The 17,690-nt window shown below is 44.7% G+C and overlaps 1 protein-coding gene across 5 annotated transcripts in view; it reads right to left on the bottom strand.

Annotated features, from left to right (window-relative positions):
* The window catches only part of ESAM (endothelial cell adhesion molecule), a 78,508-nt gene that overhangs the window by 35,463 nt on the left and 25,355 nt on the right, over positions 1-17,690 (bottom strand). The window contains exon 1 of one of the 5 annotated variants that reach the window (XM_058194188.1): positions 11,137-11,345. The exons of 3 other annotated variants lie outside the window; for them this stretch is intronic. In XM_058194188.1, the coding sequence (XP_058050171.1) occupies positions 11,137-11,330 (194 nt within the window). In that variant the 5' untranslated portion in view covers positions 11,331-11,345. Of the gene's footprint in view, positions 1-11,136; positions 11,346-17,690 lie in introns of those variants that run through there. One more of the 5 variants, XM_058194190.1, reaches the window with a different exon arrangement.

The raw sequence follows: 17,690 nt of genomic DNA, 5'->3' as shown, positions 1-17,690 counted from the left end.
TTCTGCGCCAACTCAGTAAGCTCAAACTGCCCAAGGAGCTGCTGATCCAATTCTACAGAGGAATTATTGAGTCTGTCATTTGCACCTCTATAACTGTCTGGTTCGGTTCTGCAACCCAACAAGAAAAACACAGACTTCAGAGGATAATTAGAACTGCAGAAAAAATAATTGCTACCAACTTGCCTTCCATTGAGGACCTGTATACTGCACGAATCAAGAAGAGGGCCGTGAAAATATTTGCAGATCCCTCGCATCCTGGACATAAACTGTTTCAACTCCTACCCTCAAAACGACACTATAGAGCACTGCACACCAGAACAACTAGACACAAGAACAGTTTTTCCCCGAAGGCCATCACTCTGCTAAACAAATAATTCCCTCAACACTGTCAGACTATTTACTGAATCTGCACTACTATTAATCGTTTCATAGTTCCCATCACCAATCTCTTTCCACTTATGACTGTATGACTATAACTTGTTGCTGGCAATCCTTATGATTTATATTGATATATTGATCATCAATTGTGTTGTAAATGTTGTACCTTGATGAACGTATCTTTTCTTTTATGTACACTGAGAGCATATGCACCAAGACAAATTCCTTGTGTGTCCAATCACACTTGGCCAATAAAATTCTATTCTATTCTATTCTATTCTAAAGTGGCCAAGGCTAGACACCCCTTGTGTCCTCGCTCAATCTGTGACTTGACTGTAAACTCCCAAGTCGCAGTTACAATGTTCCGTGATGTAGCATCTATAATTTATAGAAAATAAGTCAGGAAGAAAGGTAAGTAAGAACTCAGCTTCCCTGAAAATGGCTGATGTTGAACATTGTGGGATTTCTAGTATGTATGGCAGCATTGGACAATGAGAACTTTTCCTGTTTTAGTACCTAAGAAAAGGCTTATTTTCCTCCAGAACATCTATTGATCCTTAGACAGAAGTGTTGGCCAAAATGACATAGTTGGAGTTACAGTCTTCATTGGCTTTCCAAGTAAAAATCATGAAATATTACACAATCAGTTTTCAGGAATCATGGTTATAGGAGATTTCCAGAGTCATAAAAAAGAGCAAAGCTCCTTGATTGTTCCTGCATTTCTGTTCTTTATCACTTTACAATGGCTTCCCTGCTAGCTAAGAATCCTGGGAATTGAAGTCCAGCACATTCAGAATGCATCAGGTTGGGGGGGGGGGAGAATGCCTTTAGCACCCAAGTCAGTTCCTGACCTTTGAAAAGGGGTCAGTTGGTTTCATGCTATAGAAGGAAAAAGAGAAAGGGGTGAGAACATAGTACAAGCTTGCCAGTTTGACCCTGTTTGGCTCCACTGACTGCGTAGAATGGGTCGGATTCTCAAACTGTCTCTAGCACCATATTTGGCAGTAAACCAATGGTGCATAACCATAGTTATGATAACACCCAGTACTGTAGAGAACTGGCTAGGCAAGACTGCGCCAGCTCACATTGCCAGAAATCAGAACCCTAAGTTGGGACATTTGCATTTCCCATTTGATAATGTCACATATATCTCCCCTAAAGACCCTGAGAACATGGGGTCAATTAAAAGAAAATGAAGGCACCAATGATTTAAAAAGAAAGGATGGCAGAATGGTTAAATCCATCATTTCCTCATTCCGTGTGTTTTCTGAAGGTTAACAAACTTGTTAACTTGTTTTGCAAACTGCTGTAACTCCAGCTTCAATCTTTAAAGCCATAGATGGTAGTGAACATTGTTTTTGTCAGTGTTTTTCTTCCACAATGTGTATGTGTGTGAGTGTGTGTGTGTGTGTGTGTGTGTGTGTGAACGAGCTTAAGATTCCAGCCAAATTCTTTATTCTGTTTCCTTCTAGTGGTGCAAGACGATGGAATCTAATATTTTTCCCACAACAAACCTCAGCCAGAAACAACGCTTCAAAAACTGGCACTGAGGACCGAGAAGAGAGACGCTTCAGGATCCAGCCTGGAAATGTTTTTTGAACATAGATGATGATTAGAACAGGCCTAGATAGTAACAATTTTCATATGATTGATTGATTTGCTACTCATCTTTAGAGATAGATCTCCACCCTACTTGACTGGCTGACCACAGAAGTTAAGGGAATGAGATAGGCCAGTCCCAGGTAATATACTGGTAGTCCTCGACTTACGATCAAAATTGAGCCCAAAATGTATGTCTGTTGTGAGATTTTTTTGGGAGCATTTTATGATCTTTCTTGCCACAGTTGTTAAGTGAATCGCTGAAGTTCATAAGTTAGTAACCTGATTGTTCAGTGAATCTGATCTTTCCCATGGATTTTGCTTGTCAGAAGGTCTCAAAAGGGGATCACGTGACCCCAGGACACTGCAACAGACCGTCATAAATATGAACCAGTTGTCAAGCATCTGAATTGGGATCACATGACAGTGGGGATGCTGCGAAGGTCATAACTGTGAAAAACGGTCATAAGTCCCTTTTTTTAGTGCCATTATAACTTTGAACAGTCACTAAATGAACTGTTGTAAGTCGAGGACTACCTGCATAGAACAAAGAAACTGTCATTTTCTCTCGCTTAATCACCCACCACTGAAATTTCTTGGCTTGAAAACTGCTTCTTGCTACAGATTACCTGGTAGTAGATGCTACCACAACTCTTTTGCAGTTACTCAGAATAAAACGCACATTTATTTAAATTAAATTTAAAACCATTATTTGATTAAATAAATCTTAAGATTTGTAGTGATTAAATTACTGGCATTATAATTTCTTGGTTTGATGGTTGAGAGTAAGCAATATATTTTATCAGCATATTAGCACTAATTATAATAAATTATAATGTAGGGATGAATTAGCGTTAATTGTAAAAACTATTATGAAGTTCTGGATAAATTATCATCAATTATCATAATGTATTGGTTTATTAGAGTTAGTTATATTAATTAATTGAACATAATTACCAATTGTTGATTTTGCTTTTGCTGACCCTAAGAGAGATGATAAGCAATGGTTATGAAGCCATGGTTTCTTTATTCTATAATTTGGACTCTGTTCAGCTCTAGATGTTTGGTTATTCAGTCACACAGTGGCGAGCTGATCTTTGCTGCCATGAGGATTAGCAACTTGCTTTTTTGATTTAAAGAACAAGGCAAATGTGACGGGGATATCACATTCAAATTATGTGCCTCACATGTGCAGCTGAGGATTCCAATGCTTGAAGTTCCTACTGGATTAGTCATGCGGTCGAAAGAAGAGCCACAAGTTTATAAGACAAAGTTCAGCCTTTTGCTGAAAATAAATTGCATGAGAGAATCTCATAGATAGTTCTGTGTGTTTGTGGACTGGCCAAGGGATGTAGCTGGAGGATTCTCTTTTCTATTGCACTGGACAATTGTCATAAGAAATAATATCCATTACTATTAGAATTACCTTAAAGAGCAGGTGGCAGTCTTGGCTAGGAGGGCCTTTGCTCAAGTTTGCTCAAGTTTGCCAGTTATGTCCCTTCCTGGATAGAGAGGCTCTCTGCTTGGTCACTCATTGCCTGGATTTCCCCCCATCTAGACTATGGTAAGCGGTAACTTAATAGGTCCTGGGGTTATGGCGAGGGGTGTCGTTCCAGTTTGTCAGGGTCGAGCTATTACAACGGTAAGTGGGAGAGGCAGATATGACGGAAGGGGGCCACATCAGGTTTTGGGGCTCACTCGCTGTTTACGAGCGATTGCGTGCTCGCCCCCAGAAATTTCCGTGACCCGAGTGGCCAGGATAATCGGGACCTGGGCCTCCGCTGATGTTATGTAATGCCAGGTCCGCGTTAATAAAGCCCCTGTTTTCAGATCTTATTCAGGAGGGGACCGCGGACGTTATGGGCATTACGGAGACCTGGTTGGGCACCGAAGGGGGGGACCCCCTAGTGGAGATGTGCCCACCAAGCTTCCGAGCATTCCATCAGCCGAGGGCCCAGGGTAGGGGTGGAGGGGTGGCGGTTATCATTAAGGAGAGTCTTGAGCCGAGGAAACCACTGTGCCTCAGATAGCTGGGTGTGAATCCTCTTCGTGAAGTGGGGTCGAGAACTCAGGTGGGCTTGTTGATCACGTACCTGGCTCCTTGCTGCGTGACTACAGCCCTGCCTGAGCTGTTGGAGTTGCTGGCCGGGTTGGCAGTTGAAACCCCCAGACTGTTGGTCATGGGGGATTTCAATTTGCCATCAGCTGGCGTAGCATCCTCGACAGCTCAGGAGTTCATGGCTTCCATGACGGCCATGGACCTGATTCAGTTAATTGACGGCCCTACCCACGTCGGGGGAGGTACCCTAGACCTGATTTTTATCTCTGGCCAGTGGTCTAATGATCTGGTTTTAAATGATTTAGTTGTGGAACCTTTGTCATGGTCAGATCATTTTCTCCTTCGTCTAGACTTTCTGACCGCTACCCACCATTGCAGGGAGACGGAACCAATGCGTTGGTTCCGTCCCAGGCGCCTGATGGACCCGGAGAGGTTCCTGACCGAGCTTGGGCCGTTTCCCGAACACCTGGCCCACGACTCGACTGAAGAGCTAGTTGCGGCCTGGGAACGGGCCGCGGCTGGAGCTTTGGACCATGTTGTGCCTTCGCGGCCTCTGACCCGGCGTCGGTCTCAACCAGCTCCTTGGTTCTCCGAGGAGCTGAGGGAGATGAAGCGCCGGAGAAGACGCCTAGAGAGTGCCTGGAGATCCAGCCGCTCTGAGGCTGACCGGACACTAATTAGGTCCTATAGTAGGACCTACCTAGTGGCAATGAGGGTTGCGGCTGCCCCACGCTTCCTCCCTCATTGCGTCGGCAGATACCCGCCCGGCCGCCCTGTTTCGGGTGACCCGCTCGCCCCTTCAACAGGAGGGGCGGGAGGACCCCCTACAAGGGCGTGCCGAGGAGTTTAATGGTTATCTATACGACAAAATCGTTCAGCTTCGGGACGGATTGGATCAAAATTGGGTAGATCCAGGCGAGGGTTCTGAGGCCCGCCTTGTTGAGGTGGTTTGGGATGACTTTGATCCTGTGACTCCGAGGACATGGACAGGTTGCTGGGCAGGCTGAACGCCACCACATGTTTACTGGATCCGTGCCTCCTGGTTAGTACTGGCTACTCAGGAGGTGACACGAGGCTGGCCCCAGGGGATTACAAATGCTTCTTTGCGGGAGGGGGTCTTTCCCACGGCCTTGAAAGAGGCTGTGGTGAGACCCCTCCTCAAGAAGCCTTCCCTGGACCCAGCTGTTTTAGGGAACTATCGCCAGTCTCCAATCTTCGCCACGGCGAAGGTTGTAGAGAGTGTGGTGGCATGTCAGCTACCCCAGTACCTGGATGAAGCTGTCTATCTAGACCTGCTCCAGTCCGGCTTCCGGCCCGGATACAGTACGGAGACAGCTTTGGTCGCACTGGTGGATGATCTCTGAGGGCCAGGGATAGGGGTTAGTCCCCTGCCCTGGCCCTATTAGACCTCTCAGCGGCTTTTGATACCATCGACCATGGTATCCTGCTGCGCCGGTTGGAGGGGTTGGGAGTGGGAGGCACCGTTTATCGGTGGTTCTCCTCCTACCTCTCTGATCGGACGCAGACGGTGTTGACAGGGGGGCAGAGATCGACTCCAAGGTGCCTCGTGTGGGGTGCCGCAGGGGTCGATTCTCTCACCCCTCCTGTTCAACATTTATTTTTTTATTTATTTATTGTTTATATTTATATACCGCCCTATCTCCCAAAGGACTCAGGGCGGTTTACAGGCATTTAAAAGCAAATAAATACAATCTAAAAACAATTAAAAAACTTATTCAAAAAGCCTAATAATTAAAATATAAAAAATAAAACCCAAGTTAAAACCCAAATTAAAATCTAGCTCAGTCCTGCGCAATTAAATAAGTATGTTTTAAGCTCGCGGCGGAAGGTCCGAAGGTCCGGAAGCTGACGAAATCCTGGGGGCAGTTCATTCCAGAGGGTGGGAGCCCCACAGAAAACCCTTCCTGGGCGTCGCCAGACGACATTGCCTCGCTGACGGCACCCTGAGGAGTCCCTCTCTGAGAGGCGCACGGGTCGGTGAGAGGTATTCGGTAGCAGTGGCGGTCCGTAGATAACCCGGCCCTATGCCATGGAGCGCTTTAAAGGTGGTCACCAAAACCTTGAAGCGCACCCGGAAGGCCACAGGTAGCCAGTGCAGTCTGCGCAGGATGGGTGTTATGCGGGAGCCACGAGGGGCTCCCTCTATCACCCGCGCAGCCGCATTCTGGACTAACTGCAGCCTCCGGATGCCCTTCAAGGGGAGCCCCATGTAGAGAGCATTGCAGTAATCCAGGCGAGACGTCACGAGTGCGTGAGTGACTGTGCACAGGGCATCTATATGAATATCTATATGAAGCCGCTGGGTGAGATCATCAGTGGCTTTGGGGTGAGATACCAACTGTACGCTGATGACACCCAGCTGTACTTTTCCACCCCGGGCCACCCCAGTGAAGCTGTCGAAGTGCTGTCCCGGTGTCTGGAAGCCGTACGGGTCTGGATGGGGAGGAACAGGCTCAAACTTAATCCCTCCAAGACGGAGTGGCTGTGGATGCCGGCACCTCGGTACAGTCAGCTGCAGATGCGGCTGTCTGTCGGGGGTGAATCATTGGCCCCGATGGAGAAGGTACGCAACTTGGGCGTGCTCCTGGATGGTCGGTTGTCCTTTGAAGACCATTTGGCGACCGTCTCCAGGAGAGCATTCTATCAGGTTCGCCTGATCCGCCAGTTGCGTCCCTTCCTGGACCGGGATGCCTTATGCACAGTCACTCATGCTCTCGTTACCTCTCGCCTGGACTACTGCAATGCTCTCTACATGGGGCTCCTTGAAGAGCACCGGAGACTTCAGCTAGTTCAGAACGCGGCTGCGCTGGTTATTGAGGGAGCGCCTCGAGCTCCCACATAACACCTATCCTGCGCAGACTGCACTGGCTACCTGTTGTTTTCCGGTGCGCTTCAAGGTATTGGTTACCACCTTTAAAGCGCCCATGGCTTAGGACCGGCTATCTACGGGACCGCCTACTGCCGGCTTCTATCTCCCATCGTCCGCACGTTCCCACAGAGAGGACTCCTCGGGGTGCCGTCAGCCAAACAGTGTCGACTGGCGGCCCCCAGGGGGAGGGCCTTCTCTGTGGGAGCTCCGACCCTGTGGAACGAACTTCCCCTCGGACTTCGACAATTACCTGACCTTAGGACCTTTCGCCGCGAACTTAAAACTTATTTATTTCGTATGGCTGGACTAGCCTGATTTTTATTTTTATTGGATGGGTTTTTAAAACTGTGTTATTTTAAGGGGGAGTACGTTTTTTAACATTTTGGGCATTTAAATTAGTTTTTTAAGGGATGTTTTTAATTATTGTGTGTATTTATATTTTATCTGCCTGTTCACCGCCCTGAGTCCTTCGGGAGAAGGGCGGTATACAAATTAAAATATTATTATTATTATTATTATTATTGCAATATGCTCTACATGGGGCTACCCTTGAAAAATATCCAGCAGCTTCAGCTGGCATAGAATGTAGCTGCATGAGCAACTTTGGGCTCCCCAAGGACAGTGAATATAACACCTTTGCTGTCCAAGCTGCATTGGGTGCTAGTTTGCTTCCAGGTCCAATCCAAGGTGTTGGTTATGACCTTTAAAGCTGTATATCACATGAGGCCAGGCTACCTGCAGAATTGCCTTTGTCCCATTACATCAGCCCATCTCACCTGGTCACGCAGGGAGGGTATGTTACGGAAAGAATTTCAACTAGTGAGGTGCAGGAAGAAAGTCTTCTCTGCTGTCAACCCCACCCACTGGAGGATTTTCCCCCCAGACAAAGACCCCCACTCTCCTGACCTTTCAGAAGAGTCTGAAAACCTAGCTCTGCCGACTTGCATGGGGGAGGGGGACACAGAGAAGCACCCAACCTTGGGGCTGGTTAGCGCCTTAAATTTTATTTTACCTTTGTTTTATCTGCCTTCTGCCAGAATATGTACATTGTTTTTATGCTTGAATTGTACACCATCCAGAGTTGATCTGTGAGAGAGCTGGGTGGTCTCCAAATGTTCTTTATCCATCCATCCATCCATCCATCCATCCATCCATCCATCCATCCATCCATCCATCCATCCTAGAGATAGATAGAGACATATAAATGGAGAGATGATATATAGATAGAGATATATAGATGGATAGAGATATATATAGAGAGAAATAGATGCATGGATGGATGGATAGATATAGACGGACAGCAAGACAGACATAATGCCAACCAGTTTTGAGTATTTTCCTCACTCCAATTTGGATATGAAACTTCACAATATGGATTTCTAATTACTTGAGAGCACAAAGAGAAAAAGAATCCACAGCTGCTTGGCAGGGAGATGGTACTAGGAAGAAAGGGAAAAGGATGGAGTCTAATCATATCTTAGCCAAAGAAATATTTATGAGAATATTTCATATATTTTGAGCGTCACTGTTATTTCTGCACTGAAATCTATGTCAGAAAGAATCTGAAATATTTTACAGCAAAGCTCTGCTTTTGGGAAAGAGGCAGAATCCTTAACTGTTGGAATCAGGAGCCAGCAGATATAAACACTAGGTACGGGACTGTATTGGAAGATGTAGCTTTCATAACAGAGTTCCTTTTATAATAAGAAAAAAAAACCTTATATTCTCATAAACAGGAAATGCCATTTGAGGAATACACCCATATTTCTGGCAACTCTTGATGTAGTATTAAAGATGTAAGCACTTTTTGAAAGGGCAAAACTGACACTTAATTCAAAGATGTCTTTTCAAATTTCTAAGTGTTTAATCAGCCGTTTCCTGATGCTTACACAGCCAGGAAATTCAAGCCTTCTTTTTTTTAAAAAAATATAGGAAAAGGTTAAGGAGGAGAGGACTTAATCAGTACCTTCAAAATCATGGATCAGGATGGGTGGACAGGGCAGGGGAACTAAATTAAAACACTTCACATAATTGCAAAGACAACTCATTTGAGAAGACAGAGGTTGACAAGTGCCCCACCCAACCCACCCCAAAAAATAAAATAAATCCAGAATTAGAAAGTTAGCCAGGAACACCCTTCTCTAACCTGGTGCCCTTCAGGGTTGGATTACAATTCTGCCAATCTTCTAGGCTACTATAAACCCATAAGATTTTTTGCCACTCCCACATTCTTCCAAATTTTCTATCTTACCCCATTTCTTCCTTGCTCTACTTCCTTAAAGCACGGGATAATTTTAGGATATTCGCATCTCTGAATTCTAATTTTCTGTGACCCCCTCCTGATGTAGTTCTCTAAGATTCAGCTTCTCCCTGTAATTTGCAGGAAGCTTTATTTCCAGGCGGACTGGTAGCAGCTACTCTTTCCCTCGGCTCTGAGTTTAAGAAGCCCCCGGAAGGAAAGAGAAGATGGCAACTCTGCCCCGTCATCAAAGAAACCATGCTGAGCCCCAAGGAGCAGGCAACGCATGATTCACAAGCATCCTTCACGTCAAGAGCATTAAAGGGTCAGCTAGGGTTCTCAATTCAGTTAAGGTTGACCATCTGTTGAGCTTTGCCTGCCCAAGGTAAACCATTTAAATAGAGGACAATTTTGCTTCTGAAATTCATCTTGGAGACAGTCCACATCTCTTTCCAAAGCAAATGTGCAATTTTTGAACCAGTAAAACTTTAGTTAACCCAGATTTCATGCTTTGCAGATGTCTTTGGCACCGTCTTCTGGGTCTCCAATCCTGGTAATGTCACTAAATTAGTGACATGTTTCTTTCTGTCTCTCCCTTTTCTCCAGGCTTTCTCTTCTTCTACTTTTTTTTTTACATTATACTAATTCTTCCTGCTCACTTGTAAAGTAGTTTAATAGCGCTATGGTAAGATTAGATGCTTTTAGGCGCCATACTGTGATTTGTCTTTGTCCAAAAGGGGCAGAGAATAATCGTAGTTTTATGGCAGAAACCCAGGAGTGGGCTTCAAAAATCCTTTGCCCGGTTGCTGGGTAGGCGTGGCCTAGTTGGCCTCCTGCACCACAGGGGAGGGGAGTTTTTGCCCTCCCCCTGCTCCGGAGGTTTTCCTCAAGCCTCCAGGAGGGCAAAAACGGCCTCCCCAGGCTCCGGAGGCCCTCTGGAGGCTGGAAACAGGCCCATTTTTAGCCTTCCTGAACTTCCAAATGGCCCATTTTTCGCCCTCCCCAAACTTCTGTGCACACCCTGCACTTACCTGCATCCAAAACAGGCCGTGTGTGGACTCCTGGGAGGGGCGGGGTGGGGTGGGAAGGGCCAGCCAGGAGTGGGATTTGGGGGTTCTCTGAACTGCACAGAATCTTAGCTAGAAGTTCTCCTGAACCCTGCAAACCCCCAGCAGCCTCACCCCTGCAGAAACCATATTTTCTTCTTGGCTTAGTATTTGCAGCTGTGGTATAAGGCATTGTACAAATGGGGAAGCTTGCTTGCTCCCTGTTTCCCAGAACATTCCTGGTTTGTTTTGGGCTCCAACTGAAATGCTTGATAGTCCACTTAGGCATAAGGCAAAAAGCAACCAAGCATACCATGGTTACATTAGTCACTGGCTAGTACAGTTTTGTTTGTCCAATAAACATAGTTAAGTCAAACCAGGGATAGGATCCTCATGACTTAGCTAGATTTTGGAATGTCACGAAGTGCCACTTCTCAAGTTCTTTGTCTTTTTAACTCAATAATATTTCATTGGGGAGCCAGGTTGATGTAGTGATTAAAGGCTCTGGGCTAAAATCAAGAGATCATGAGCTCTAATCCTGATTTAGGCACGAAGCCAGACAGGTTGGTGACTTTGGGCTACCATTTCCAAAAATATTGTCAGGAAAAGTGCTTGGATCTGTCTAGGGCTAGGCAGTAGCCAGGAATCAAGAAGGAAGGAAGGAAGGAAGGAAGGAAGGAAGGAAGGAAGGAAGGAAGGAAGGAAGGAAGGAAGGAAGGTTGAAAGAAAGGGAAACAGAACAGGAAAAAGAAGGGAGAAAGGAGAGGAATCTTAACATAACTGAACAGAAAAACTTTGCTCTACTTGGTACATTACTGTACCAAGTCAGTAAGGGTTCATCTTACTGTTACCCTCACTGTTTATTTTTGGGATGGATGAACATAGTAAAACACAATGCAACTGGCTGGAAATTGTACTGTCCTACCCCACCACAGCAGCTCCAACAGCTTTCCTCCTGGCTCCTGCCTGCTTATATGGACAACTGCTCCCATCGGAGACTTCATGCTCCTCTCCAGAGAGAAGGCTGGGTTGAGCATTACCTAATAGTTTTAGCGTGCCACTTAATTCAGTGTGATTAACGCCAGCCTTTGCTAATGTGTTCTGTGAATAAACAAGCATCCAGAATGAGGCTCAGTCAATGACTCCACCCGCTAGACTAACTCGAGAGGATTTAATCACTCAGCAGCATGAAACCGCTTCTTCCGCTGTAGCTCCTAAGCTTATTTTTACTTAAGATGGGGTGGGGTGGGAGCAGTCTTTCTGGTTACCGTCATCTTGGGAATCTCTAAAAATAGTAGGTTTTTGGGGTATAGGGGAGAATAGCTTTTTGGGGGCTGTTCTGCTACACCCCAGGACTTTTTCATGACGATGCAATGTTGAAAAAGAAACAGTGACTCAATGTAGTTTGCTCTGGTTCCGCTTTCCAGCCAATCAGCAAGGCCATACGCGGGAGGGGGGGGCAGCATGGGCAAGATGATGACACAACACTGCCAGTCCCCATCTTATGACCACATGTATGTTATTAAGTGAGAAATTTGGGGCTCAACTGTAGCCGTAACATGCTAGTTGCCAAACGCCCAATTTTTGATCACGTGATCATGGGTTCACTGTTATGGTTTTAAGTGAGAGGATTAACTACCCCTTTTTTCAGCGATGGTGTAATTTCAAATGGTTGTAAGTCGAGGACTACCTGTAAATACCACAGTGCAAGTCCGGCCCTTTTATTAGGATGTGTGCGGCAATGTCCCATGTATCAAAGGGCTGGTATTTGTGGCATGATGCTGCTATGCTGCCTTCCTCATTCTGACAAAAGTAGCCAGCTCCTACAGATACCAAGACTTCTCCTAAACCAGGGGTCTCCAACCTTGGTCCCTTTAAGACTTGTGGACTTCAACTCCCAGAGTTCCTCAGCCAGCTTTGCTGGCTGAGGGGCTCTGGGAGTTGAAGTCCACAAGTCTTAAAGGGACCAAGGTTGGAGATCCCTGTCCTAGACCGCATACATTCTGGGATTTCCCATCCAGGTATGCTTTTCTGTTCTCCATATTCTGTTTTGAAATAGAGGCACACTGGTCATAAAATGACCTCAGGATTTCCCTCTCTTTCATCCAAAATGCCCTTGTTCCATTTCTGCGTCCTGTTCAATGCACCTTGTTGAAGAACGATTTGCTTTCTAATTACTCAACTTGTATGTTTACTCTTGGGGTATGAAGTACCACCAATTCTTCATACTGGAAGTTATTTTTGTTTTTGCAATGCTGAATTGCCCTTATATGGAAGCTTCCAAAAATGGATGCTTCTTGTCTAAGGATATGTAGAGAAATATATATATACCCATCAACATAACTATGATCACAGCATATGGAGTCATCTTTGGCTAATCTCCAAAACAGCAGACGTCAGGAGTTTTGTTTTCTGCCTGAACTAGAATAGCTCTTCTTTAAGCAGGAATCTCCTGGAATCTTTTGTACAAGATTTATTGAGAAGAAAATGATGCTAGCCACAGATTATTTCCTATTTTAAAACTCAATGTATCTGAAACAATATTGTGATGTAATCTTCTCTCTTAATTGATTTCTTGAAACCAGCAAAAATCTACACGAAGACCACAGAGCTTGCAATTGTTTATTTCCTAAATTTGTCATCTGAAAACTAACTCCCCACTAGTAATCAACACCAAGATGAGCACTGAGATGACAACACAATCAAGAAGTAAACAGTATCCCAATTGAGGAACTGCCAAAAAAGCTAACAGTAAACAGCCCAACCAAAGAGCCTCCAAGACTGCTCCCACTGATAGGCCAAACCACTAGAATATAAACTGAGACCAAACCCTTTCCTTGTTAACACTGATGGTGTTACCTAGAATAGAATAGAACAGAACAGAACAGAACAGAACAGAACAGAACAGAACAGAACAGAATAGAATAGAATTCTTTATTGGCCAAGTTTGATTGGACACACAAGGAATTTGTCTTGGTGCATATGCTCTCGGTGTACATAAAAGAAAAGATACCATGATGTTACGTAGTTTGGGTAACAAACACTTATTGAAGCACCTTGTTCACGGTTGGGTATAATGTAATTTCTCCTCATCTTCATAAGGGAAGGGAAGAAATCTGAATCTTCCTTTTCCATTATATGTTGGTGTTTGGGGGTCAAAATAACATGCACTTCCATAAATACCCACTGCCTTAAGACTGACATATTTTCCAGATTTATATCCTGCATTTTTATATCACCATACCCTGCTAAACGTATGGAAAGGTATTGCTGAAACCAACCATCAGCAACACAATAAATCAAAAACTTAATATAAAAACCCCAATCTTTACATTGGTCCATTTTATAAAATCATTTAAACCATCATCATCATCAATCCTAATATATCCAATGACTATATCACCACTTTCTGGGTCCCCTTGCCAGGGGGACCCCAACAAGGGGACAAGAATTATACAGACTTCAGTAAGGTGTCAGTGAAGATTCTCAGCCATCCAGGTAGAGATGCCTGGAAGTTGAGTCATGGTAACTGGACTTTTCTTTTTTTGGTTTGAAATGTTTTGCTGCTTAGACTGAAGAAGCTACTTGGATAACAAGCAAAACATTTTAAACAAAAGAAAAAGCCCAATTGCTATGACTCAACTTCCAGATACTTCAGTAAGGTATTTTCATCAAATACTAGAGATAAAGTATGGAATCTAGAAACAATTATAATTCTCATTCATTGGTGGGTTCATCAAGGTTGCTTCTCTTTGAATATTCTGATTCCCTGAAGTCCCAAGATTTTTATTAAACTTAGTTGGCAATTATGAGATATAAGTTCTTAATCTTAACAAAGTCTTCCCCTCTATACTGGTTTACATCTAATATTCCTGCCATCACTCTCCCAGCTTGCCATCAATCTTTCACAAGGTTTGCTGTGGAATGCTGCATAGGCAATACAAGTAAATTTCAATTTATGACTATTAGGACTGGTGTCTCCATTGTTAGTTGGTCTGGTCATAAACCAAGTCACTATGTGACCAGACCTGATTTTATAATCATTTTAACCACAGTTGTTAAGCAAATCACACCATCATCAAATGAATCTGGCTTCGCAATTGACTTTGCTTGTTGGAAGTGAACTGGGAAGGTCATAAATCATGATCATGTGGCAAGTTTGCGGCAACCATCACAAATGCAAGCCAGCTGTCAAGTGCCAGACTTGCAATCATGTAACCACAGGGGTGCTGCAATGGCCCTAGAATGGATAACTTCAACCTGTTGTAACTTCAAACCTTCATTAAACAAATGGTCGTAAGTTGAGAACTACCTGTATTTTCAGTTCAGTGTTCCCATTGAGAAAATTCTTCCCTGATCACCTACAGTGGCCACCAGGTCTTGTACGAGTTTAGAAGTTACTGGAAAAAAATTTGGTCACTTAGGGTGGTCATTAACTTTGGGTTCTCTCATGTAACATGTTTTATAACTGATGTCCTGTTCATCCGTTGTGAGTTTTTAATTCTATTTTATGGCGTTTATTCTGCATTTTAAAAGTCTACAAAATGGTTTCATAATAAATTGCTTTAATATCTTAGACTCGTACTATAGGGCAGCTTTTACCCATGAAGAGCAAGCTAGGAAATGTATACAAATATAAATATAATTCCAGCTGCTTTGGGCCACTGTGCAAGGATTGGTTACAACCTAGAGTACTACAACAATTCTGCATTTGTCTACAGGAGACTCAGCCATCATCAAAAGCAATAACTACAGCATTTCAGATCTGACAACTCTACAAATATCTTTATTCCCCATAATTAATTTACATGTATATGTATGTATGTATGTGTGTGTGTGTGTGTGTGTGTGTGTGTGTGTGTGTGTGTGTGTGTGTATATATATATATATATATATATATATATATATATATATATATATATATATATATATATATATATATATATGTAAAATTGGAAGTGTCTTGGCGGCGTTTGTGAAGTCTCATTCGTCATCTTCAGGCTTCAGCTTCGTGCTTCTGGGAGCAAAGCAGAAGCACGAAGCTAAAGCCTGAAGATGACGAATGAGACTTCGTCAAACGCCGCCAAGACACTTCCAATTTTACACGGAGAAAACCCGAACAACCAAAGACCTATATATATATATATATATATATATATATATATATATATATATATATATATATATATATATATATATATGTAGGTCTTTGGTTATTCGGGTTTTCTCCCGCGTAAAATTAGAAGTGTCTTGGAGACATTTCGATGAGGTCTCACTCATCATCTTCAGGCACGGAACCGGAAGCACCAGCCTGTAGATGATGAGTGGGACCTTGTCGGAATGTCGCCCAGATACTCTCAACCTTACATGGAAAAAGACCCGAATATGCCAAGACCTACATACCTATACCCATGAAAACCTATGAAAACAAACATATATATATATATATATATATATATATATATATATATATATATATATATATATATATATATATATATATATATATCCCTTTCCAGTTCCTTTCCCTGGCATTACATATCAGATGTTACATTTTAGTGCAAACATCCTGGGCTTAACATTATTCTGTTGTAAAAGTTACTCATACACCGTCAGTTCACTTTACACTGGCCTTCAAGGAAGATGTCAAAGAAAATGCATCATAGGTTTGGTATTTATTTATTTATTTATTTATTATTCATACTTTTATACCGCCCTATCTCCCTAGGGACTCAGGGTAGTTTACAGCCATATTAAAAACATATATATATACAAAGTAAAACATTAATTTAAAAAACTTATTACATAGGCCGAATATTTAAAATAGAGATATAAATAATAAAACCCCATTTAAAACCTAATTTAAAATTTAAACATTTAAAAATTTAAAAAATCTAGTCCAGTCCTGCGCAGATAAATAGATGTGTCTTAAGCTCGCGGCAGAAGGTTCGAAGGTCAGGAAGTTGGCGAAGTCCTGGGGGAAGCTCGTTCCAGAGGGTGGGGGCCCCCACAGAAAAGGCCCTTTCCCTGGGCGTCACCAGTCGGCACTGCCTGGCCGACGGCACCCTGAGGAGTCCCTCCCTGTGAGAGCGCACGGGTCGGTGGGAGGCATTCGGTGGCAGCAGACGGTCCCGTAAGTAGCCCGGCCCTATGCCATGGAGCGCTTTGAAGATCATTACCAAAACCTTGAAGCACACCCGGAAGACCACAGGCAGCCAGTGCAGTCTGCGCAGGAGAGGTGTTACATGGGAGCCACGAGGGGCTCCCTCCATCACCAGCGCAGCCGCATTCTGAACTACCTGGAGTCTCCGGGTGCTCCTCAAGGGGAGCCCCATGTAGAGAGCATTGCAGTAATCCAGACGGGATGTCACGAGAGCATGAGTGACCGTGCATAGGGCATCCCGGTCTAGAAAGGGGCGCAACTGACGAACCAGGCGAACCTGGTGAAAAGCTCTCCTGGAGACGGCCGTCAAATGATCTTCGAAAGACAGCCGTCCATCCAGGAGGATGCCCAAGTTGCGTACCCTCTCCATTGGGGCCAATGACTCGCCCCCAACAGTCAGCCGCGGCTGCAGCTGACTGTACCGGGATGCCGGCATCCACAGCCACTCCGTCTTGGAGGGATTGAGCTTGAGCCTGTTTCTCCCCATCCAGACCCGTACGGCTTCCAGACACCGGGACAACACCTCGATAGCTTCGTTGGGGTGGTCCGGTGTGGAAAAGTACAGCTGGGTGTCGTCAGTGTACAGCTGGTACCTCACACCGAAACCACTGATGATCTCACCCAGCGGCTTCATATAGTTGTTGAACAGAAGGGGCGAGAGAATCGACCCCTGAGGCACCCCACAAGTGAGGTGTCTCGGGGCCGACCTCTGCCCCCCCCATCAACACCGTCTGCGACCGATCGGAGAGATAGGAGGAGAACCACCGATGAACGGTGCCTCCCACTCCCAATCCCTCCAACCGGTGCAGCAGGATACCATGGTCAATGGTATCAAAAGCCGCTGAGAGGTCTAATAGGACCAAGGCAGAGGAATAACCCCTGTCCCTGGCCCTCCAGAGATCATCCACTAACACGACCAAAGCCGTCTCAGTGCTGTAACCGGGCCGAAAACCGGACTGGAACGGGTCTAGATAGACGGTTTCCTCCAGGTACCGGGGTAGTTGACATGCCACCACACTCTCTACAACCTTCACCACGAAGCGAAGGTTGGAGACTGGACGATAATTACCTAAAACAGCTGGGTCCAGAGAAGGCTTCTTGAGGAGAGGCCTCACCACCGCCTCTTTCAAGGCGGCCGGAAAGACCCCCTCCAACAAAGAAGCATTCGTAATCCCCTGGAGCCAGCCTCGTGTCACGTCCTGTGCGGCCAGCACCAACCAGGAGGGACACGGGTCCAGTAAACATGTGGTGGCGTTCAACCTACCCAGTAACCTATCCATGTCCTCGGGACAGGCATTTTCATGCACATTTTGTGG

Source organism: Ahaetulla prasina, chromosome 9 (genome assembly GCF_028640845.1).
Source record: "Ahaetulla prasina isolate Xishuangbanna chromosome 9, ASM2864084v1, whole genome shotgun sequence".
NCBI lineage: Eukaryota > Metazoa > Chordata > Lepidosauria > Squamata > Colubridae > Ahaetulla > Ahaetulla prasina.
Note: the sequence above shows the minus strand (reverse complement) of the source record. Positions and strands in the feature narration are given on the sequence as shown.